Source organism: Elephas maximus, chromosome 9 (assembly GCF_024166365.1).
Source record: "Elephas maximus indicus isolate mEleMax1 chromosome 9, mEleMax1 primary haplotype, whole genome shotgun sequence".
Taxonomy (NCBI): domain Eukaryota; kingdom Metazoa; phylum Chordata; class Mammalia; order Proboscidea; family Elephantidae; genus Elephas; species Elephas maximus.
In genome coordinates this window covers 101,643,286-101,669,519 of record NC_064827.1, presented here as the reverse complement: position 1 = coordinate 101,669,519, position 26,234 = coordinate 101,643,286, and the positions used below count along the sequence as shown (strand labels likewise).

At 42.5% G+C, this 26,234-nt stretch overlaps 1 protein-coding gene across 1 annotated transcript in view; it reads left to right on the top strand.

The window, feature by feature from the left end:
• Positions 1–870: 870 nt before the first annotated feature.
• SLC28A3 (solute carrier family 28 member 3) overlaps positions 871–26,234 on the top strand; it is a 75,333-nt gene continuing 49,969 nt past the window's right edge. The window contains exons 1-2 of the mRNA XM_049896407.1: positions 871–913; positions 19,024–19,157. Coding sequence (XP_049752364.1) covers positions 19,071–19,157 — 87 coding nt within the window. The 5' untranslated portion in view covers positions 871–913; positions 19,024–19,070. The remainder of the gene's footprint in view (positions 914–19,023; positions 19,158–26,234) is intronic.

The following is a 26,234-nucleotide window of genomic DNA, read 5'->3' as shown; positions in this document are numbered from 1 at the left end:
GGTAAACATCTCTACAATAAACTAGTCTGAAGCCATGAAACACTATGAGAATATGTAGGGAAAAAATATTTAATGATACAAAAAGATTTCGTAATAAGTGAAACAGGTGCGTGCAGCGTTTAGTTAAATATTTGTCAAGTGAAACAAATATATTACAGATTTGGATGTACAAATTCATACCGGTTTTTGTAAAACAACAAAAAAAAAAGGTTTACGCGTGCATTGAAAAAGATTCAAAAAATATCAATGTAAGTATGTAGATGGTGGCATTCTGTGTGATTTGTTTCATCTATTTTTTATTGGGCTATTTATTTTTTTGCAATAAACATGCATTGTTTTCTCTTTGCACAAAATGTTTTTGGAAAAATTAAGGTGAGCTGGGAATCCCTAAAATAATGGGATTTGAAAACAGAAAAAAAGAAATTTAATTCTTTTCCCGATTTTCTATTTCTCCAACAAAAATAGACCATTAGTCACTTACTGGGGGCGGGGGGAGGACAGAACTAAACCCTGGTGTGAGGGGAAAAAAAGTCACCATAGGGCAGGAAGGGCTAAGATGTGTCTCGTTAGCAAATTTCCAAGGTAAATACTGCAGCCAAACTAGGAATTTCCCTTGTAGTCACTTGAAATTAAATATAGTTAATATCAGAAGTTCACATTGTCTGACTGGAAGGCAACGGTTTTAGTTTGGCTTTTTGGTCCTTTTGGGGTGGACTCTAAGGTGGGGAAGGGCAGGATGGGGTGGGGTGGTAGATAGATTTATCCACACCCAGGTGGGTAGGGCTCAGAGGCGTGCCTCAGGGTATAAGGTATTTGGCAGGTGAGATAGTGAGAGCCAGGCCTCTGGCATACCAGGAAGGAGACCGAGGAGAGCTTAGAGGTAGAGATCATCCGTCCGTCAGCAACTTAAACGGTGGGTACAGAGAACAGAATTTCCCTGCCTGAGATGGTTTTCTTTGTGTAACTCTACAAGGTTGTAACAGATCATGTCTGAAATAGCCCTGTGACCCTACTTGCCTGTTTATCCTTAAGGTTGGTCTGGTTTGGAATTAAACATTGATAATCAGCTCGTTAAACAGGAGTTTCTTGAGAAGAGGAAAATGAAATTTACCGTCTACTGTATTCTGTATTGGGGGAAAGGTGTCCCAGTGTGCAGTGGTTAAACGCTCAGAAATAACCAAAAGGTCAGCAGTTCAAACCCACCAGCCACTCTGTGGGAGAAAGATGTCGTAGTCTGCTTCCATAAAGATTACAGCCTTGGAAACCCTACGGGGCAGTTCTACTCTGTCCTATGAGTCGGAATTGACTTGGCGGCACCAGTTGTGGCGTTGGGTGACTTAAGTGTGTGACCTCATTTAATTCTCCTAATGAAATGTTGGAGCTCTTGGGATTGTTGTTGTTGTTAGAAGCTGGCAATGGTTTAGGGGAGAGAAGAGCTGGGCAGGCACCAAAGAGATGGAAAGGTAGAAAGTGGTGATTGGTTGGGTGTGAGGCATGGAAGCAAACTAACAAGCTAGTCTATCCCCCAAGGTTCTGACTTAGGAAGCAGGGTGAGCAGCAAAATCATGCACAGAAGAAATAAATCAGGAATGGGAACCGGATTGAGGAGTTTGGGTTCAGTTTTAGCCATACTGAGTTGGAGGTGTCTGGGCATCCAGGTGGAGATGTCCAATGGACAGTTTTCTAATATGGGTGTGGAGCTCAGGACCGGGGAGGTAGGGATTTGGGAGTTCTCTTCGTTATCTAGTGCTACTATAACAGAAATATCACAGGTAGATGGCTTTAAGAAAGAGAAATTTATTTTCTCACAGTCTACTAGTCTAGAAGTCCAAATTTAGGGCATCAGCTCCAGGGGAAGCCTTTCTCTCTCTGTTGGCTCTGGAGGAAGGTCTTTGTCCTTAACCTTCCCCTAGACTGGGAGGTTCTCCATGCAGGAACCCCTAGTCCAAAGGATGTGCTCTGTTCCCGGCACTGCTTTCTTGGTAGTATGAAGTCCCCACTCTCTGCTTGCTTCCCTTTCCCTTTATCTTTTGTGATATAAAGGATGGTGCAGGCCACACCCCCAGGGAAACTCCCTTTACATGGGATTAGGGATGTGACCTTAGTAAGGGTCTTACAATCTCACCCTAATCCTTTTAACATAAAGTTACAATCACAAAATGGAGGACAACCACACAATACTGGGAATCATGGCCTAACCAAGTTGACACATATTTTGGGGGACACAGTTCAATCCATGACAGGAGTAATCAGCATGTGGCCACCTTGGGTTGATGAAGACCCTGGGAAGAGGATGTGAGGCAGGTGTTTTGACTCTTTCCTGCCTTAAATTTGGACTTAATTTGCATCCTTTCCTCATTCCTTCCTCCCTTCTCTCCACTGGTCCTTATGGGGTCATGGATCCTTAAGAATGATAATGAAAACTCAAGACCCGTGTGCTCCAGAAAAACATATGCACATGCATGCAAAATGTTTGGATGATTTCAGGAGATTCCATTTGCGGACCTCATCTGAGAAATTACAAGTCACAAAGCCCTGTAGAGTAAGAGAAGGGGCACACCTGAAGCCCAAGGGAATCCTAACTCTTCAAGGAAGGGTAATAGAAGGGGAGCCACAAGGCAACTAAGAAGGCATGACCAGACAGAGGAGGAGCACCCGGAAAGGGTGATGGAGCGTGGGTGACAGCAACACCACCACTGGTTGCCATCAAGTCTATTCCTGCTCCGACCCCATGTGCGTCAAAGTAGAACTGTGCTCCACAGGGCTTTCCATGGCTGATTTTTCTGCAGTAGATCACCAGGCCTTCCTACTGAGGTACCCCTGGGTGGACCCGAACCTCCAACTTCTAGGGTAAATGTTAACTGGTTTCATCTAGACAAGTATTTTGAAGAGCACAGTACTCATAGGCGATATTACTTATTTGAAGGGCCAATCTGTCATTCGGCTGAAAGGTGACCTCTGATGGTGGTTTGAGTTCCAAGTTTAAAGAGAATCTCAGGGGGTTCATCTAGTCTCTACCAGTCCAGTAAGTCTGGTCTTTTTTTAGGAATTTGAGTTTTGTTGTACATTTTTCTCCCATGCTAACTGGGACCGTCTCTTGGGTCCCTGGTCATAGCAGTCAGTAGTGGTAGCCAGGCACCACCTACCTCTGCTGGTCTCAAGGTAGATGATGCCGTTCATGTAGACAATTGGGTCTGTAGACTTGTTTCTTTGCATCCTTCTTTCTCTTTAGCTCCAAACAAGTAGAGACCAATAACTGTATCTTAGATTGTTGCTCACAAACTTTTAAGACCCCAGACAGTACTCACCATACTAGGATGTAGAACATTGCCTTTATGCACAATTTTATGCCAATTGGTCCCAAGCCCTCAAACCCAGTAGACCAATCCCATGAGGTGTTTGTTTGTGTCTAGGACATATCCATAACTGTGCCCCCATGTGCTTTATTTTATACTTGAAAATATATGCAGCACACATAAACAAGTGTATCTATATGCCTGCACTTATTCATGTATCAGGCAGTCCACTCTTAACCTCCACCATCTTGATGTAATCTATGTACTCAGTACAGAACGTTACACGGCCAGTAGAAGAACAAACAGCCATGTTCCCACAATCTAGGACTGACAATTAACATTGAATCCAATTTGCTTCGCAGTTATTTCTTTGTAAAGAATCATGTATTGTATATACAGAGAGCTTTCTGATCAACCACCCCTTTACCACCCACCCATCCTTCCTTCTCTTGCTCTGAAGGGGCAATCACTACCACAAATTTAATTCATATTCTGCTAGTTTGATTTGTAGCATGTTTTGTTTTTAACTACACATATATGTACTGTCCAGGAGTTCCTGAGTGGTGCAAATGGTTATGTGCTCAACTACTAACCACCAACCCACCCAGAGGCACCTTGGAAGAAAGACCTGGTGATCTACTTCTGAAAAACCATCCATTAAAACTCTGTGAGCATAGTTCTACTCTGGCACATATAAGGTCACCATGAGTTGAAATTGATGACAACTGTTCAGTTGTTGTTGTTGTTTGTTTTGGTATATATACTATCACTCTTTGGTCCTGCCATGGGCACTTACAAATAAGATGTTCCCTTTTATTGTTACCTGATTGCTGCCTGCCTTGTCTTTAAGGGACACTAGAAATTGCCCCTCCCTCTGTCATTCCCACACACGCAAATCCTGCACTTGTGTAAACCAAAACCAAACCCATTGCCATAGAGTTGATACCCACTCATCGCCACCCTATAGGAAGGAGTAGAACTGTCCCATAGGGTTTCCAAGGAGCAGCTGGTGAATTCAAACTGCCAACCTTTTGGTTAGCAGCCGAGTTCTTAACCACTGGGCCACCAGGGCTCCTGCAGTTGCTTAATATGTTGGAAATATTATTCCTTGACATAAAGCTTAAAGTCCTTGAAGCCGTTTATACACATGGAAATAGAACATTTAGGATTCCACTTTGGAAAACAGATTTCAATGCTGAGGCAGGACCGAGTGGAAGAATATTCAGATGGGAGAGGGGGGCAACAAGGAGTGCTTCTATAGTTGTTAAAGGGCAGGACTTCCCGTCTCTGCCCCCAAACCTGCTCCACCCATAGCCTCCTCCATCTCAGGTATGGTAACCTTCCCAGGTGCTTAGGTCAAACATCTCGGTGTGACCTTCAGCTCTTTCTATGGCATTCTACATCCCAGCGATCAAAGCAGGGGTCCTTGTGCTGTGGATGATGACTTCCAAGTGCCTAGAACAGTGCCTCACTCATAATAGGCTCTCCATAAGTATCCGTCTGAGAATTGGAGTTGCAGAAGTGTGGTAGGGGAATGTCTCCAGAAAAAGACCAAGTTTTTATGACAGACAGTCCTAGATGAGGTTATCTGGCTCCAGCAGGTTCTAGCTGGGTGACCCAAGGCACATTGTATAACATGTGAACCTCGAGAGCTACATACTGATTCAGATACTGGGCCTGGATGGGTAGGTGCTCTATTATTATTTACTGAGTGACTCCCACCGCTTTGAAAACCCTTTTTACTAAGCAGTGCTGCCTGGGACATGCCCCATCTCTTGCCAAGGCTGTGCTATGCATACTGTCTACACCCTGACCCCTTTCCTCCTCCCTCTGTGGGACTTGAAGCCCTCAGCCTTGGCAGGCTCTTTTGTGATCAGTAAGTATGCACTTAGAAGACTAAAGAGAGGCGGGACAGGATGTTGGTACTCACTTCCTGTGACTAATGCCAAGCAAAGGAAGAGTTTTGGAGAAAACCCAGCCTTGCTGTGTAGGGTTCCATGTATTTATGTCAAGACTCTTATCCAAGCTCTTAAACAGCTTTGACATTACCCTGATTCGAAATGCCTTGGACGGAGGCAAGTAAAAATACCCATTTTATGAACTAAACCCCTATTTCATTTCTTGCTACCAAGGCTGTGGAATCAAGTTAAGAGCAACAACTAGAAATCCATATCTAAGCTTATAACCAAGTAGGGGTTTTTGAGCAATCACACTAATATTTATCCAACACTTAATATGTGCCAGGCACTGTTCTCGGTGCTGGGAATGAGTCAGTCTAGTGTATTTTATAAGGTGAAAAGTGCTATGGAATTTTTTGTGTGAAATAGGAATTAAAACCCAAACCAAACCCGCTGCCATAGAGCCGATTCCGACTCATAGCGACCCTACAGGACAGAGTAGAACTGCCCCATAGAGTTTCCGAGAAGCGCCTGGTGGATTTGAACTGCTGACCTCTTGGTTAGCAGCCATAGCACTTAACCACTACGCCACCAGGGTTTCCAAATAGGAATTATGATTATAAAAAATAAAAAAATTTAAATGATTAGGTAAATGAATATTTGTTCACAAAATCCTGGAAAGAGTAAAATCAGGATAGACTTCAGGTTCACTTTGGTAAATTTAAGAATAGGGTCAGTGTGTTGCCCATTACATACATTGTACACATGGTGCTCCTGGGATTCACACTAAGTAATATCTTCCTACCTGGGTCTGTATCTTTCTTCCCCTTGTGTCATACATTTGGGGTCTTCCCCACCCTCTCCACCTCCCAGGCTCACGATGAGGAAACTAAGGGTCGGAGCCTAAAGTGACTTGCTCAGGTCCTGCAGAAGGGTCAGTAATGGGAGAACCTAGAACCTGGGTCCTGATTTCTTCATGGGTTCTCAAATTATCTCCTGCTAGAAGTCTAGAGAAGGAGCCCTGGTGGAGCAGTGTTTAAGGACTCAGCTGCTAACCACAAGGTTGGTAGTTTGAACCCACCAGTCACTCTGCAGGGGAAAGATGTGCCAGTCTGCTTCCATAAACATTTACAGCCTTGGAAACTCTATGGGACATTTCTATTCCAGCCTATGGGGTCATTATAAGTCAAAATCGACTCTACAGAAATGGGTTAGAAGTCTAGAGGAGTCCCTGGGGGGTGCAAATGGTTAACATGCTTGGCTGGTAACCAAAAGGTTGGAGTTTCAAGTCCATCCAAGGGTGCCTCAGAAGAAAGGCCTAGTGATCTACTTCCCAAAAATCAGCCACTGAAAATCCTTTGGAGCAGTTCTACTCCACATATATGGGATTGCCATGAATTGGACTCAACACAACAGCAACTGGTTTACCGGTTAGAAGTCGAGAATCCCATGGCCTGGACTGAGGTAGAACGGGGCAATTTTATGACTGTCAGTAAAACCAAACCCAATGCTGTCAAGTTGATTGCAACTCATCGCGCCCCCATCCATATATACAGTGTATGTAATCTGCCTTTTTCAAAAGTCAAGGATCTTAACCCTTTTTATTATAACAAATTTTCATTTTATTTAATACTCCGACCATGTTGAAATTTCCCCGATGCAAAAAGTTCTTAAAAGCTGGTCTCTCCATGGACCTAGGCCGTGCATCCTTACATTTGGTTATGTTCCTTAGTTTTCTTTGAATTAGAACAGTTCCCTTTTTTATGAAAGGCCTTGATTTGGAAAAGAAATTAAGCCACCTCCTAGTTGAGTCTGGTTGCTTTTTCAAGGTATGTTCAGGTTATTCCAGATATCCTGTATTTTCTATGAACTGGAAGATCCAAAGGCTTGATAGACTTATGTTAAACATATTTTGGCTAGATTTTATCAGAGATGACAATATGTATGTCACATGGTACCACATCAGAAGTGCATACTGGCTGACCCACTTACAGTGGGGCATTTGGATTAGGATTGGCCTGATGTTTTTGCTATCTATACTCTTCAACGTCCCCCTGTGCCAGAACGCCATCTGTGTGGTGTGACTTTGGCTCCATACAATGTCCAGCACCCCACCAAATACTCACCCAATGATTTAATACCAATCAATAAGAATTCTTGCTCAAAAGACCTCAAAATGATGATTTTCTATATCTATCATTGTTCCTAAATTTTCTTCTGGCATCATTATATAAAGTGTACCTTCTTCTCATCAACTGGGGCTATTTGATTACCCTCTAATGCAATTCCTATTGGACAGTATAAATGCTTATTTTCCCCCCTTTCAGCAACTTTCGCAGTAAGGAGTTCAACCACTATAAATGGTAACAAATATGAGGGGGTGTTTTCTCCTAGGTTTTCCCCATCATTATGGACTCAAGAATTTTCATAGCTTTGATGTGTTTCAATTCACTATAAAATATTGTTCTTTTTTGATATTAAAACTGACTACTTCTGAGGCCCTTTCCAGATCACTCCCACAACCTCTTTCATGTTTAAAAACTCCCTTGTTTTCTAGCACAAGTAGTACTAGGCATAACTTCTTCCGGTTTCTTTTAGTGAGAATGATGGTTAGAACCTGAGATCCAAATGTCCAGAGCTCGCTCTCTCTCCAAGAAGTGCAATTTTTCCTCCATAGTACCCTTATTTAACAGTGGTGCAACATTTAAGTGCTCGGCTGCTAATCAAAAAGCATCTCCATGGGAGAAAAGAACTGGTGATCTGCTCCTATAAAGATTACAGCCTGGAAAATTCTATAGGGCAGTTCTACTCTGTCATATAGTGTCACTCTGAGTCAGGATTGACTCAATGGCGTACAACAACAGACTTAGTTAGCTGACCATCAAAAACTACCCACCTTTGCCTCGTGAACTGTGTCCTGTTTTCTCATCCATGAAAAGGGACAAATAGTGTTTCCCACAACAGAATGACCAGCACTGTGGTGCTTAGGAGATGAAGCCTAAAGTGTTCAAACTTTGGGCTGGCTCCATTGGCCTTTAAATTACATAAGATCAATTCCATTTTTTCACACCAGAGGAAAGCAGCTAACACTTTTGCTAACCCCACTTATAGATAATAACTAGAGAAATTTTATACACAGACCCAGCCCAATAAGAATCCCTGTTTTCTGCTAGTCACTCAAATTATAGTCTTTTTCTCTGAACATTACAGAGAGTACTAATACTATTAAAAGGGAAGATTTTTTTCTCTGAAATTCATTTCTCAGACTTAACAATGGGCTTTCCTGGAAACTCTTCATATATTCTCAACTATTATGCTGTCATCACCATAACCCAGGCCAAAATCATTGTTTATTCTTCGACTGTGTGTAACATACTTACCCTACTAGACACTCACTAAGCCCAGGGAGGCCAACTCTTGGTTGTCAAGGTCATCCCTAACATGGTAGCTGCTGCTGGCAGATTTTCCCTAGAGTCTTGCATACAGGTAGTCACTACACTGTGTGAGACACTTTTAGGGCATCACCTCATTTAATCCTCTTGGCAGACCCCTAAGATAAATACAGCTATTAACCTCATTTTAAGGAGCCCTAGTGGCACAGTGGTCAAGAGCTACAGTGAGCTACGGCTGCTAACCAAAAGGTCGGCAGTTTGAATCCACTAGCTGCTCCTTGGAAACCCTATGGGGCAGTTCTACTCTGTCCTATAGGCTCCCTATGAGTTGGAATTGACTCAAAGGCAATGGATTTGGTTTTTTGGTTTGGTGGTACAGTGGTTAAGCACTCCGCAGCAAACTCAAAGATTGCCGATTCAAACCCATCAGCCACTCTACAGGAGAAAGATAAGATAGTCTGCTTCTGTAAAGTTTTACAGCCTCGGAAACCCTATAGGGCAGTTCTACTCTGTCCTATAGGGTCACTGTGAGTTGGAATCAACTCTATGGCAACAGTTTTGTGGGATTTTTTTAAACCTCGTTTTTCAGATAGAAACAGTTGCTTAGAAGGGTTACCGATAACTCACCTGAAGTTCCAGCTAGTTAATGTCAGTAAGAGGTAAAGCCTGGACTGGAAGCTTGTCTGAGTCCCAGTTCTGTGCTTCTCACTGGGGACACTGGTGCTTCAGTGGTAGAATTCTTGCCTTCCATGCAACCCAAAACCAAACCCACTGCCATGAGTTGATTCTGAGTCATAGTGACCCTCGATTCCCAGCAATACTCAGCATGCACGGTCACCTCCCATCTGTCGGTGGAGGCTTGCGTGTTGCTATCATGGTGAACAGGTTCCAGTTGAGTCTCCAGACTAAGACAGACTAGGTAGAAAGGCCTAGAGATCTACTTCTTAAAATCAGCCAATGAAAACCCTGTGGATCACAAAGGTCTGATCCACAACCAATCATGGAGATGGCACAGAAGCAGGCAGCATTTCATTTCATTGTGCATGGAGTCGCCATGAGCACGGGTCTAACTAAATCAATAGCGACTAACAACAGCACTCTCAGTGCTGCCATTAGAATGTAAATCAGGTCATGTGACACCCTACAGGGTCCTCCGCAGTCTGTCTACCACTCCGTCTCCTCACCTCCACCTCCTTGGCCTACTTGCAGTTCTTCTGATACACCTTCATGTTTCAACACTTGAGGAAAACCTTTCTAAATATCTGAACATCAATATCTTTCCTTGACTGTTCACTGTAAAGAGGAAAAACCAGGTGCCACGGAGTCAACGCCTAGGCTCCTTGCTTACCTCACCCCAGTCCCAGCCTCATTCTTGGGGAGAGCTGGTCAGTGCAAAACTGTGCTTCCTAACAACTCATTTTGGAAGTCACCTGTATTCCCTGGGACAGATGGATATATAGGGATTTCATTCGGACTCGCTATTCAGCCTTGAGACTATTCTATTCCAAGCACTGGGGAGACAGCAGGGACCGAGGTGGGTACAGTCCCTGCCCCCTGTAGCTTGCACTCCAAACATTCATTTCCAATGGAATCAGTGTGATATGCCAATACTTGTTGCCTTCATTGAATCACCTCAACTAAGCATGGATTTGCAAATTTCTTGAGTATTTCAAAGTATACAGATGGATTAAACTCTGTTTTCCTGGCAAGCCCATTGTTCTTCCATTTCACTAACCGTTCAGCGCTTGCCTGGCTTGTGGTTTGTTTTCAGTTCCAACTTTTTTCACTAACAGAATGCGCATTGTTAGGCACTAAGTTAGCTCAATTTCCCTAAGCTTTTATTTCTTCCCAGAACTTGATTCTTTTCAGGACTAGGTTTCAGAGGCGTAAGCTCAAATTATGACTTTCCGCGGAGTTGTGTTCTTGGAAAAGCCGCTTTGCCTCTCTGAGCCTCAGGTGCTTCATCTGTGAAATGGGGATAGTAAAACCTCATTTGTAGAGCTGCTGTGAAGAGTAAATGGAAACAACGTAAGTATCAAACAGGCACATGGCAGTGCTCAACAGATGCTGGTTCTCTTCCCCTGCCTTCCTTTTTTATTAGCCTATCCTTGCTGCCAAACTATCCTTCCCAAGTTTCGAGGAGATAAACAATCTTTTCTAATTGCATGTGTGTGTTAAATGTATAGGTAGCAAAAATTTTCCATTTCAGTAATCTTCACATGTACGGTTCAGTGACATTAATTGTCTTCATTATGTTAGTTTTAAGAAGACTTTAGAGATATTTTTGGCTTAAGGTTTTAAATATTATGTCAGGGCAATAGTTTCAGGGGTTCATCCAAACTTCATGGCTCCAGGAAGTCTGGAGTTCATGAGAATTTTAAAATTCTATTCTGCATTTTCCCCCCTTTTAATCAGGATTCTTCTGTAATCTTTGATCAAAATGTTGAGTAAGGATAGCTGGGCACTACATAGTTCTTCAGGTCTCAGGGCAAAGGAGGTAGTTGTTCACAGAGACAATCAGCCACACATTCCACATCCTCCTCATATTCCTGACTCTCCTTCTTCCTTTGTGGCTCCAGGCAAATAGAGACCAAATGTTGTGGCTCGAATGGCCACTTGCCAGCTTTTAAGACCCCAGACACTATGCAACGAACTAGGAGTTAGGACAGAAGCACCAAACAAGCCAAACCATCTTTTACATAGTTAAATACTACCCAGATGTCTACCATGGCCAGTCTCTGACTGGCCTTTCTAGTAGCTGGTGTGTACTGGAAGTGTTGAAAAGCAGAATATAACTGCAAAGGTGGTTTTGTCAGAGACACCAATTCTGAAATATTTCTTAAGTCAAATATTTATTTTTCACCACTTTCATTTTTTCTTGGCTGATCTGAATAATTGGTGGGGTTTGATTAGATTAAACCCTGCAAACTTCCTAGGATTTTTGGTTTGTTAAACTGAAAGATATATAGACAAGTGTTATCTGTAATACATGAAATACTCTTGGAGATACGGGAAAGACAAGTAGGAAACAAAAATTATATTGTAATTTATAATAGATCGTGTTCAACATAAGTAAAAATAGGACAAGTGTTATCCACAGTATTTTAAATTAATAGTCTCTCTTTTTTAGAGCAGTTTTAGGTTTACAGAAAAATTGAGTAGAAGGTACAAAGAATTCCCATATACCTACTCCTTTTCCCCTTAACAGTTTTCCCTATTATTAACATCTGGCATTAGGGTGGTATATTTGTCACAACCAATATTGATGCATTCTTATTAACTAAAGCCTGTAGTTTACATAGGTCCCGGGGTGGCACAAACAGCTTGCTCTCAGCTACTAACGGAAAGGTTAGTGGTTCAAACCTACACAGCGATGCTGCAGAAGAATGGCCTAGTGGTCTGCTTTCGTAAAGACTGTAGCCAAGGAAACCCTGTGGAGCTCAGTTCTACTCTATAACACATGGGGTCACCACGAGTTGGAATTGATTCAATGGCAACGGGTTATAGTTTACGTTAGGGCTCACCCCTTGTGTAGTACAGTTCTGTGGATTTTGACAAATGTATGATGTCATGTATCTACGTAAAAAGCACATGGGGGCAGTGTTTGACCTCCTAACTTCCTGAAGGGGAAGGAGAATGAAGATCAACAGCCCAAGGCTGATTCCTATGAGGCAGAGGTCAAACATACTCCTCTCTCCAACCTTTTTATCAATTCTGACACCAGCCATCCCTCCCACAGCACTCTTGCTTCTGAGGGAGTTAACAAAGTTATGGCTACCCATTGCCATCAAGTCAATTCTGACTCATAGTGACCCCACAGGTCAAAATAGAACTGCCCCACAGAGTTTCCAAGGAGAGCTTGGCGGACTTGAGCTACCGACCTTTTTGGTTAGCAGCCATAGCACTTAACCACTACGCCACCAGGACTTCCAAAGATATGGCTAGAACATCCATAATAAGTAATTCACTGTACCACAATGCACCATTACAGTGTCATGCCAAATGGTTTCACTGTTTCAAAAATCCTCTGTGCTCCACCTATTCATCCCTCCAGCTACCTCCTAACCCCTGGCAACCACTGATCTTTTTACTCCCCCTATGGTTTTACTTTTCCAGCATATCATATATAAGTGGAATCATACAGTATGTACCCTTTCCAAACTGGCTTCTTTCACTTAACGATATGCATTTAAGATTCTCCATGTCTTTTTGTAGTTTGATAGTGCATTTCTCCTTGTTGCTGAATAATATTCCATTTTATGGACGGAAGTTCCTATTGCCCCACATCCTCGTCAGCATTTGGTGTTATCAGCATTTTAATGACATATGTTGAACGTTTTTCATTTGCATATTTGCTACCTGTATGTCTTCTTTGATAAGAGATCCAGATCTTTTACCCATCTGGCAATTGGTCTGTTTATCATCTTATTGCTGAGTCATAAGAGTTCCTTGCATATTTTAAATATAAATCATTTACCAGATATGTGTTTTGCAAATATTTTCTCCTTGTCCGTGATTTGTCCTTTCATTCTCTTAACACAATTCTAAAAAATTCATTTTGCTCCTTTTGGAAACACTGTGAGCTTAAAAGGAGCCCTGGTGGCACAGTGGTTAAGAGCTACGGCAAGCTACGGCTGCTAACCAATAGGCTGGCAGTTCGAATCCACCAGCCGCTCCTTGGAAACACTATGGGGTAGCTCTACCCTGTCCTACAGGGTTGCTATATGGTCTCCACGAGTTGAAATCGACTTGAAGGCAACAGGTTATCACCAAAAGAAACAGAGTGACCTCACAACAGAGCTGCATGCATAAGGCAAGAAAAATAATCTATTACCATGTATTTAACTTTTTTTTACTTTCATATGTTTATACATATGGAGGGTTTTTGTTTGTTTAATGAGCTTGTGCATATACAGTCCTTTGAGTTCTCATGGCTTTATAAGCCAACTCTTGGGGAATGGGATAGGATATAGGAATCATTTGACTAAAGTATCCCCCACCCCTTCCCCAGCGATTTGGTTGCTAAACAGTGGTCTCAAAGTTTAAAACTGAATTTGCTGGACAGTGTAATGAAAGTAGCTCAGAGGAGTTAAAGTTAACAGAGACAACTTCTCTGGGGTGTTAAAAGCCTGTGAGAGGCCATATAAGACACTGCACTGGTCTCAGCTCTTCCGGAGCAAGGGAGAATGAAGGAAACTAAAGATACAAGGGAAAAAAGATTAGTCCAAAGGACTAATGGACCACATCTACCACAGCCTCCACCAGGCTGAGTCCAGCACAACTAGATGGTGCCCAGCTACCACCACTGACTGTCTGACAGGGATCACAATAGAGGGTCCCAGACAGAGCTGGAGAAAAATGCAGAACAAAATTCTAACTCACAAAAAAAGACCAGACTTATCAGCCTAACAGAGACTGGAGAAATCCTGAGAGTATGGCCCCCCAGACACCCTTTTAGCTCAGTAATGAAGTCACTCCTGAGGTTCACCCTTCATCCGAAGATTAGACAGGGCCGTAAAACAAACGAGACTAAAGGGGCACACCAGCCCAGGGGCAAGGACTAGAAGGCAGGAGGGGACCGGAAAGCTGGTAATGGGGAACCTAAGGTTGAGAAGGCAGAGTATTGACATGCTATGGGTTGTTAACCAAAGTCATAAAACAATATGTGTACTAATCATTTAATGAGAAGCTAGTTTGTTCTGTAAACCTTCATCTAAAGTACAATTTAAAAAAAAAAAAAAACTACTTCCACATTGTTCGTATCTGTGAGAGCGGCAACCCCTGCCCCCCAAAAAGGAGACCATTTCTTAAGCCTTGACATAGCTATTCCTTACACGTGATTCTACACTATTACATACTAGAGAATGGTTTACAACGTGGTCTTGTACAGTCAAAAGGTCTTTTCACCTCATTTTCTGATTACAGTTTTTATTTCATAATTGAACGAAATGTGCTATAGCTTCTACCAAGGTGCCATCATTTTAAGTGATAGCCCCATAAATCAAATTAATTCTAGCATTGCAAGCAAAGGGTCTGAATTTTCATTAGTTCTAAACGCTCTTAAATATAGTCTTCAAAATGTCCTTGGGTGGTGCAGTTTGTGCTTAACTGCTAACAGAAAAGTTGGTGGTTCGAACCCACCCAGCAACATCATATATATTCAGCCTATGCAGTGATAAGTGAGAAGCCTGGTGATCTGCTTTTGTAAAGATTACAGCCAAGAAAAGCTCAGTCCTACCCTATAACACAGGCTTCAAATATATATCATTTAATGTTAAAACTTCTCTGCATGTGACCGTCTTATTTTACATGTTAAGGTCATGGTTGTAGGTGCAATTTATTCTACTTGGGTTTCAATTATTCCTTTCAGCTGTTGTAGTTGGAAAATGGAGGGGGCAGGTCGCAGTGTCTTTTAATCCACAATGTATTGCGTCTTTGGTTGCCCAAGGATCTTCTCTCAGGTATGTTTGCGCTCTTTCCAAACTTTGTCTACAGCCAAGGGGAAGAGAACACACCAGATGGTTGTTTGATCTTAAAAGGTTCATATACATACCTTCAAGGATGCCAGGCATTTGAGCCAAGTTTCTGTAATGATAACCGTAAATGGCAGAGTGAAGGTTTTCTTTTCCTCTAGAGAGTGAGGACCCTTCATAGCCTTATACTAGCTTGAGTCTTGAGTTCATAAAGTTTATATTTGGTTGCAGCAACTGGTTTCTTCCAAGTTTTACAAAGGAAGTTCTCCACATATTTATCTGTGTCTCTCTCGATCACTTCTCGCTGAGCTTTTTACCTGTGCTAACCAACCAGGTGCCATGTCAGAGAAGCCTCAGAGGGGTTTTAATAGCTGATTATTTGGAAGTAGATTGTCAGGGCTTTCTTCTGACATACCTCTGGGTGAACTCAAAACTCCAACCTCTCTTAGCAGCCACGCACTTTACCATTTGCTAATACAGTGACTACTTATTATTACGTATTATGCAAGTAGGGGAAAGGACTGATGAAAATTCCCAAGTCCCCATTTATTAGTAAAAATCACCAAAGAACTAACACATAAAGAAACCTTGCATGGTATTGGTGGATGGCGAGAATTTGGAAAAGGGGACCAGGAACGCAAACTAAGCAAGAGGTCAGAGATGACTTTTCCCACAATGCCAATATGATGGGGGTTTGCGGAGGGTCTGCCTGACCCACAAGCAGAGATGCTGATGTTTTCCTGTGTAAGAGCAACATGTCACTTGCTCAACCACAGGTGTACCTGGCTTTCGGTATAAAGTGTGCATCTAAGTCAGATTGACTCTTCGGCAACAGGTTTTTGGAAACTCTGGTGGCGTAGTGGTTAAGTGCTATGGCTGCTAACCAAAAGGTCATCAGTTTGAATCCACCAGGCGCTCCTTGGAAACCCCATGGCGCAGTTCTCCTCTGTCCTACAGGGTCGCTGTGAGTCAGAATTGACTCCATAGCAACGGGTTTGGTTTGGTTTTGGTTTTAAAACACAGGTAAATCACTATTTAGAGATCATCGTGCTCTTTCATTTTAACATTCTAAGATAAGCATTACCCTATAACAACAGGTTTACTCTGTGCCAGGCACTATTTTAAATGTGCAATTAACTCCTTTGATCATCTCTATCCCACTCTACAGATGAAGAATCTAAGGCACAGAAAACACAATTACTCTGCCAAGTTCACATGGCTAGTAAGTCAGGGACCAGCACACCTTCTATCCAAGGCCAGGTGGTGAATTTTATAGGCTAAGCCATACAGTTTCTGTTGCAGCTATTTAACCCTGCCATTGTAGAGTGAAAGCAACCACAGACAGACAATAAATGAATGGGCACGTTTACATTCCAGTAAAAATTATTTATGAACACTGAAATTTGAGTTTCACATAATTTTCACATCATGAAATATTCTTCCTTTTTATTTTTTCACCCACTTGAAAAATGGAAAAACCATCTGAGATAATCATTAAACCTTAAACCAAAAATATCCCCTGAAGTCATCTTAAAACCCAACAACAGTTTAGCTTATCTAGTAAAAAAACTCTGCCTTCAGCCCTATGCTCTTTTAAGAACTACCTATATGGGATCAAATTGACCACAGCAGCTGCAAAAGTTAGACAGGAACCTTAGAGGACAGTGAGTTTATGTTAATGAGGGAGGAACAACTCAGAAAACAAAGGTGAGCATGGTTGTACAGCTGAAGAATCTATTCAGTGTCACTGACTTGTACATGTAGAAATTGTTGAATTGGTGTATGTTTTCCTGTGTCTATTCTCAACAACAAAAATTTAGAAAAAACAAAATGGAAGAGCCATTCTTAGCTCACAGTCCATATAAAAACAGGCTTGATTTGGACCCTCAAGCTGTAGTTTGTTGACCCCTATAGGGTCGCTGTGAGTTGGAATCGACTCTACGGCAGTGGGTAATGGGTATAGCAAGTGATAGACTTTGGATCTGAACCCAGACAGTACGGTTCCACTGGACCCTTAACCGTCACATGTGTGTATATATATATATAGCCTATATCATGATAATGAGGAGCCCTGGTGTCACAGTGGTTAAAGCACTCAGCTGCTAACCGAAAGGATGGCAGTTCCAACCCACCAGCCGCTCTGTGGGAGAAAGATGTGGCGGTCTGCTTCCATAAAGATTACAGCCTTGGAAACTTTATGGGGCAGTTGTACTCTGTCCTATAGGGTCTCTATGAGTAGGAACCGACTTGACAGATATGGGTTTAGAAAATTTGGTAAAGGAGCCCTGGTGGTGCAGTGGTTAAGCACTCGGCCACTAACCAAAAGGTCAAGGGTTTGAACCCACCCAGCATCTCTGAGAGAGAAAAGACCTGACAATATGCTCCCATTGAAATTACAGCCCTATGGGGCAGTTCTCCTTTGTCCTATAGGGTTGCTGTGAGTCAGAATCAACAGCAGACAACAACAATATGGGGTATTTTCTTCCAGTCTTTAGTTGAGTGTATACAGTATTTCATTTTTTAATTCTGGTTTTCACTTGTCATAAGCATTTCCCATGCTTCTACCCAGACCACAAAATTATAATTAATAGATACAGAACACTTCGTGTCAAATGTACTAGGGCAACTCCTGATTTTGAAAGAAACCGAGTGCTAATTTCATAAAGCAGAGAATCCTTTTATTAAGTGAACAGTTGGTCACCTTTCATTTATCTACTGCATATCTTCCTTTCTGTGGGTTGGATTTTTTAAAAGCATCCTGGTCTGCCAATTGAAAACACCAAACCAGTTGTAGCCTAGTTGATGCCAACTCATGGCGACCCCACAGATGTCAAAGTAGAACTGTGCTTCATGGAGTTTCCAGTAGCTGTAATTTTTTGCAAGTAGATCACCAGGACTCTCTTTCAAGGCACCTTTGGGTGGACTGAAACCACCAACTAACCTTTTGGTTAGTGGCAAATCACTTAACAGTTGGTGCCACCCAGGGACTCTGGTCTAAAAAAACACTGACCCCAAAAAACCCAAATCTGTTGCCATCAAGTCAATTCCAACTCATAAAGACCCTATAGGACAGGGTAGAACTGTCCCCATAGGGTTTCCAAGGAGTGGCTGGTGGATTCAAACCATCAACCTTTTGGTTAGCAGCCAAGCTCTTAATCACCGCACCATCAGGGCACCAGACAGGAAGATCATAAAAGGGCTTTAGAATCAACCAGACCTAAATCTTACTTTTCATATGCCCTTTATTAGCTAGGAAACCCTGGTGACATAGTGGTTAAGAGCTACGGCTGCTAACCAAAAGCTCGGCAGTTTGAATCCACCGGGCACTGCTTGGAAACCCTATGAGGCAGTTCTACTCTGTCTTATAGGGTCACTATGAGTCAGACTCAACATGGGTTTGGTTTTTTTTTTTTTTAATTAGCTAAATGACTCAGAACAAATTCCTTACTTTCTTGCCCTTCAATTTTCCTAAATGACTCAGAGCAAATTCCTTACATTTCTTGTGCCTCAATTTTCCCAAACACAATACAAGGTTGTTCTGAAGATAAACCAAGACCACAATATGTAACGTACCTCACGTGGCCCCAGCACAGAGTAATATGGTCACATGAAAGCAGCCAGCATTTCCTGCCACCATCATTCCCAAACACCACCCACAGGAAATACACTCTTTCACTGAGGACCATAGAGAAAGTGTCGTTTTCTGTATTGTGCGTCACAAGAGTTCTCCCCAGGAGTGAAAATGGAAAGCCAATTGTGGGAACTAATGAGAAAGATTAATGAGGTGGGCGGGCTGACTGGAGCTGGCCAGAGCTGACTGGTAGCCTCCACCCTCCCTGGCCTCCTGCCCCGCCCTAGCTAGGTGTCTGCCCCAGTCACTCAGTAGTTGACTTCTAAAGCTTTCCAACTGAAGAAGTGCCAAGTGCCATTCTGACATCAGCAGGCACTGTGCTCCTTTTCACAGGCACAGGGACCTTCAGGCCAGACATCTGGAGAGAATCCAGAGGAAGAATGAGCCCAGCTGACAGCAAAGAGCTGTTGGAGCTGCACAGTGTGGAGGCCTCGGGAGCTGAGGGCTTCAGCAACAGCACTTTCCAGGTGAGACCGAGTTTCATCTGTGTTTATAAGTCCCATGGAAACCATGCTCTTTCCTTGCTCCCTTGGCAACTTTGCAGTGGGAATATTGCAATGCCGTAAGGTTCCTAATGGACTCTAAGCCTATTTTTCCTTCTCGGACTCTTCCCTGGGTTGACAAACCAGAAAAGTCTCTTTTAATCTGACTTATTTTGGTTCTGACTTTGCCCCCTCTCTTAAAACCTTCCTTCTGCTTTTGTTTTGGGCTCATGGCGGGGTACAGCATTTACCTGCACAGAGGCTTTAACTTCTCTAAGACAAGGAACTAGGGGGAGGGGAAGATTTGGGGCACATCGGTACCCAGTCCCTGATGGAGTTGGTGCCTCACAGTTCCTCCTCCTAATCTCAGTCTGACAGCGGCTTCTGACGGGTGGCCTGGGGCCTAACCCATAGCAACCCGGTTTTGCAAACCAGTCCCAGTTATCTTCAACCAAAACTCACTGAGTGATTAATGCTGTTTAGCCCAGGGCCGGGTGCCACCAAGCTGGAAGGAGGCTTGTCGCTGGGAAAACCCCATGGGCTATTGCAACAGGGATGGGGTTTTTTTCAGGGATATTCCTAGGTGTCCAAACATGGGCAATGTGCAGCAGATACCAAAGCCTCACAAGTAGGTTTGGAGGTGGGGAGCAGAGTGTAGGGGCAGACACGTGCCTCATCTCACGGCCTCCGTATGTGCTAAGGAAAAGAAAGAAACAATGGAAATGTAGAGGGACTATCAAATTATTGTTTTTTAATTTAAGATCACTCTGGTGACCCTATTGAAGGTAGACTACAAAGGAGAGAGAGTTGTGTGTGGTTGGGACACCAGTTAGGAGTTTAGTATAATAATCCCAGCTAGGCTACAGTCTCTGGGTGGCGCAATGGTTAAGTACTTGACTACTAGACAGAAGGTTGTCTGTTTGAACCCACCCAGGGGAACCTCAAAAGACAGGCCTGAAGATCTGCTCCCGATAGGCCTTGAAAGCTCTATGGAGCAGTTCTACTCTGCAACACGTGAGGTTACCATGAGTTGGAATCGACTCGACAGCAACTAACAAGAACAACAAGGGCCAGTGGCAGTGGATCTAGGTGCTGGGGTGGAGGCACGAATACCCCTAAGAGGCACCTGTACGGTTGGTGCGGGGCTTAGAATAAGGGGTGTACGAACAAGGGCTCTGAAGACAGACTGCGGGGATGACTTATTAAACACTTCAGTTTTCTCTTCTGTAAGATAAGATAATAATAGTACTTGGGGTGGTTGAGAGAATTAAATGAGCTTATATGTGTGGAGCCCTGGTGACGCAGTGGTTAAGAGCTCAGCTGTTAACCAAAAAGGTCGACAGTTTGAATCCACCAGCTGCGCCTTGAAAACCCTACGAGGCAGCTCTACTCTATCCTATAGGGTCGCTATGAGTCGGAATCAACTCGACGGCAGCGGGTTTGGTTTTTTTTTAAATATGTAAAACAGTGCATGACACATGTCATGAATTGAATTATGGCTCCAAAATATGTGTGTATCAACTTGGTTAGGCCGTGATTCTCAGTATTGTGTGGTTGTCCTTCATTCGGTGATTGTAGCTTTATGTTAAAGAGGATTAGGGTGGGATTGTAATACTCTTACAGGTCACATCCCTGATCCAATGTAAAGGGAGTTTTCCCTGGGGTGTGGCCTAGACCACCTTTTATTTCACAAGAGGTAAAAGGAAAGGGAAGCAAGCAGAGAGTGGGGGACCTCATGCCACCAAGAAAGCAGTGCTGGGAGCAGAGCGTGTCCTTTGGACCCAAGGTCCCTGTGCAGAGAAGCTCCTAGTCTGGGGGAAGATCAATGAAAAGGCCGACAGAGAGAAAGCCTTCCCCTGGAGCTGACACCCCATATTTGGACTTTTAGCCTACTTTACTGTGAAGAAATAAATTTCTCTTTGTTAAAACCATCCACTTGTGGTATTTCTGTTACAACAGCACTGGGTAACTAAGACAGCACACAATGTGAACATAACAGTAACCATTAGTGCTGGGGCAGGTTAAGGAGAGGGAGGAGTCAACATCTCTAGCTTGGAATGTTGCCTTGGAAGTGATCCCTTTATTTACATAGGGAATCTAGGAACAAGGTTGGAGAAAGGAAGGGAATGAGTTCAACTTGAGGCCTGTTGGTTGAAATTAAGGTGATTCTGAAAATTTAGATAATGGTGGAGATGAAATAGAAAGCTTCTAGAATACCTGTAGCTGGAACTTAGAAGTAGGAGATAAATTTGGAGGCTGTTAGTACAGAGAAGAGCTGATGACATATGGACGGACACCAGAGAAACAACAGTGTGTGAGGAACAGGAAAGGTAGACAAGTCAGAGGATGGAGAAAAGAGGGCCATGTTTAGAGACGCAGAACCAGAGAGGGAAGAGGCTGGAGAAGCCAAAAGAACAGAGAGCTTCAGTGTCAACAGCAAAGACTGGTAGAGAAGCCACAAGGACCACAAGTCTATTTGATTTGCCAGCTAGGAGGTTATTGTGACCCCATGTTGGGAGTAGTTCGTGTTACAAACGGGAATTAAGAGACTGGAGAAAATGAGAGGAGAAGTGACATTCCTCTGGCAGAGAGGAGAGTGGGGAAGAGAAGGACAAGCTCAGGAGTGACAAGGTTGTTGAAGGGGCCTTTTATTTTAAATATATATATTCATAAATTATATATTAATAGACATAAATATATTTAATTATGATATATAATATTAACATATTAATATATATTTCATTGTGAAATATACAGAAGGACATATAAAACCAGTATAAAACTTATTACAAAATGAATATTTATAGAACTGCCACCCAGGTCAAGAAATAGGAGACTGTCATTTCCCAGAAGCCCTAACCCTGCACACTTTCAGTCACAACCACCTCGTTCATCCATTAATAACCCCTATCCCAACCCTGGTGGCATAGTGGTTAAGTGCTACAGCTGCTAACCAAAAAGTCGGCAGTTTGAATCCACCAGGCACTCCTTGGAAACTCTATGGGGCAGTTCTACTCTGTCCAATAGAGCCATGGGTTGTTTTTTTTTTTTTTTTTTTTGGTATCCCAACTGTAGGGTAATTACTTCTTTGCCTTTTTATTACTTTACCCCTTAAGTATGAATCCCCAAACACTACTTTTGCCTGTTTTTTGAACTTTATATAAATAGAAACATATACTATGAACTCTTTGTCCATTTTTAAACTTTTCTATGGAATTTAGTTAGGATGAATCCTTTTGTATTTGGCTTCTTTCGCTCAATTTAGTATTTCTAAGATTCAACCCTGTTGTTGCATCTAGCTGGAGCTCATCCAGTTTCACTGATTTGCAGTATTCCATTGCATAAATATGCCACAATGTATCCAGTTTACTGTTTGGGACTAGCCTTTGATGAGTAGGTGGTTCCTCCCTTTTAAAAGGAACCACTCTTGTGCATGCTTCCTGATGTACATGTAACAAATTTATATTGGGCTTATATTTAGGAGTGGAATTGCTAGGTCGTTGTTTATGCATATATATCTTCAATTTTAGTGTGCCAATCCAGTTCCCTGTGGTTTATCAATTTACTCTCTAACCAGCAGAGGGTGAGTTCCTGTTCCTTCATACCCACACCAATATTTTTCTGCCTTTTTAATTTCAGCTTTTCTGGTGGGTGTATAGTAGTATACCATTGATGTTTTCATTTGCATTTTCCTGACTGTTAATTAGATTAGCCTACTTTTCACATGTTTAGTGGCCACTAGATACTTATTTCATGAATTCCTGTCCAAATATCTTGTCCGTTTTCCCTCCTCGGTTTGTCTTTTTCTTGTTGATTTGTAAGAGTTCATTTAACGTTCCAGATACTAACTCGCTGTCAGTTATATGGTTTGCAAACACCTTCTACCACTCTGAAGCTCCTTTCATGAAGAAAAGTTAATTATATTGTAATCCCATTAATCAGATACTTCTTTCGTAAGTGCTTTACGTATCCTATTTAAGAGATCTTTTTTGCTACCCTCCAAGATATCTCCCCTCGCCAAACATTACTTTCTAAAAGCTTCCTCTTGCCTTTCACATTTGTCAAGTGTCTGTACCTGCAGAGGGCTTTTTAGAATAGGGCAATCGAAAGATTTTAACAAACTTGAAGGAGGAGGACTCTCATTTAGCATCAGAATATACTGGAAGAGGACCCAGAAGAAGGAGAGATGAAAAGTTGCCAACACAAGAGGTCAAATAAAACTCAAAATTTCTAAGGGTGAAAATGCAGGCAAGTTTTTAAAACAAGACTTTTTATTAAAAGATGGCCCTTACAATCAAGTTTCCTCCTGCCCAGGTGTAAGCATTGATTTTGACACCGGTGGCCCTCTGAAGGAAAAAAGACTAGGCTTGCCCTGTAGTCATTTGAGTGAGTCCTGCTTCTAGAAGTCTGGGGAAAGCATAAGGCTACATCCTACACAAAGCACACAGGAAGCTGGGGTTGCTCCATCAATCACCTGGCAAGCTGGTCAGGTTTGGGGAGTTTGTTAAATGGAGGTCAGAATTTGGGAGGTCATGTAAGTGTAAGTGCCATTTATGGATTAAAATACGCCAGAACATTGGCACAGACTACTAACCCAAAAAGAGTATCAACGTTGCGCAGTTAGAAGTAATTACCCGACACCATGGTGAAGAATGCTTTTTCTCCTCAGCACATGATTCTGGAAGGTCAGCATCAGTCACACTCAAGATACTGCCTAGCTTTTCACCTAGCCCAGGACAAGGAGGTTTAAAACTGCTTTCTCAGCTTTTTCCTCTCGTCCGCGTGATCCGTACCCAGGCTGGCATGTTTCTAGAGGCAAACAGCCTCCCCACTCCCACGGCTGTCCGTCAAGTCTATTCCGACTCATAGCGATCCTGGAGGACAGAGTAGAACTGCCCCACAGAGTTTCCAAGGAGCGCCTGGGGGAAAACAGCCTAGATGACTGTAATCCAGGTCACTTCCATGACATCTCAGAAGGAAAGAATTTAGTTTGTGATAAGGTTTTTCCTCATTCGAGCCTTCTTGAAATGGTTCCTTTTAAAAGGGAAGAACCAGTTAGTTACTCATCAATGGCTAAGGCACTGGAAAGAAAACAGGAAATCATTAATAATGTCAATAGTGAATAGATGAAGATATTTACTGAGAGTGGAAGGCAGCATTGTCTAACAGAAATATAACGCAAGCCACATAAAAATTTCCTACAAGTCACCTTAAAAATGTAAAATGAAAAAGGTGTGACTTTAACGATATATTATTTAACCTAGTATGTCAAACAAGGCACTTGGATAGTGTAAGCAGTTTGTGATCAGCTGCTAACCTCAAGGTTGGCGGTTCGAACCCACCCAATGGCTCTGCAGAAGAAAACACCTGGCAATCTGCTTCTGCAAAGATTAAACAAAAAAAACCAAACCTGTTGCGGTCTAGCCAATTCCGACTCATAGCAACCCTATGTATAGGATTGAGTAGAATTGCCCCATACGGTTTCCAAGGAGCAGCTGATGGATTCAAACTGCTGACATTTGGGTTAGCAGCCATAGCTCTTAATCACTGCCCCACCAGGGCTCCTCTGTAAGGAGTACAGCCAAGAAACCCCTATGGAGCAGTTCTACTCTTTTAACACATGGGGTCACCATGAGTCAGGGGCCGACTTGATGGCAGCTAACGACAACAACAGTTTACATCAAACAATATTATCATTTCAACAGGTACTCAATGTAAAAATTATTCATGAGGTATTTTACATTCTTTTTACACTTCCAGTATATTCTGACGCTAAATGAGGCTAAATGTTCTTTTTTGATCTGTATTTAGATTTCATAAACTTTACAGTTGGAAAAGCTGACTCATACACAACTTATTTCAAACATATGTAAATGTTTTCCAATAATTGAATCTAGTGGTTTTCTTAATTTAAATTAAAATGAAATAAAATTAGACATTCAAGTCCTCAGTTGCACTAGCCACATTTTGAGTACTCAGTAGCCTCATGTGGCTGGTGGCTATTGTGTTGGATAGCTCAGGTAAGGTAGCCTTGCTTTCATTCTGGAGGACAGAAAAAAAACGATTGCCACTGCACTTTAAGGACCTGATCACCAAGTTCATGTCACAAAATGAAAAGTAAAGTAACAGCCTTAGATTTATTTCAGTAAGTTCAGTTATAATGTGCCCTCTTTCATTCCTGCTTTTAGTAATTTGATTCTTCTCTCTCTCTCTCTTTTTTTCCCCCTCTTGGTCAGTCTAGCTAAAGATTTGTCAATTTTGTTGATCTATTCAAAGAGCATAGTGGTTAAGTGCTACGGCTGCTAACCAAAGGGTCGGCAGTTTGAATCCACCAGGCGCTCCTTGGAAACTCTGTGGGGCAGTGCTACTCTGTCCTATAGGGTCGCCATGAGTCGGAATCGACTCGACGGCAGTGGGTTTGGTTTTGGTTTTATTCAAAGAGCTAACTCTGGGTTTCATTGATTCTTTCTACTGATGTGGTGGTACCCGCTGACCCATCTCGTCCAGACACTGTTCATGGAGAATCTAGGTCCTACATGCTAGCTGAACTGTTATACGTCAAGTTGGAGAAAAAGATAAGAGGTATCTGGAGCTTTGTATAGAAAGGCTAACTGTGAGCATGAACCTCAAGTCTCTAGAGTTCTCTAGAAGTTTTGGAGCTCTGTCTTCAGATTGCAGGTTTTGGCAGACATGATCTTCATTCAAGACCAGGATTCTGGATCCTTGCTGGTATTTAATTCCACTTCACCCGTGGGCTGGGTGTATGACCCAAAAGTCACTTTATAGCCTGGGCATGAAAAATTTATGGGCTTTTTTACTTGAAAAAGAAGCTAAAATATGTATATGGTATGTATGTCTTGTGTTCTTTGGAAGTATCTTATAAAAATTCTGACTTTGGGAGACTGAGTCACATGGTTGAGAATCCTCCTGTGGGTGTTCACGATCAAAACAGATGATTACCAAGAATGGCTGAGTTAGGAAGCAGGAAACTGTAACTGAAGAGTTCTCAAGGTTCCTCCCAATCTTTTAGTTCTCTGAACTCAAGGCTTTAGTGACATTTTT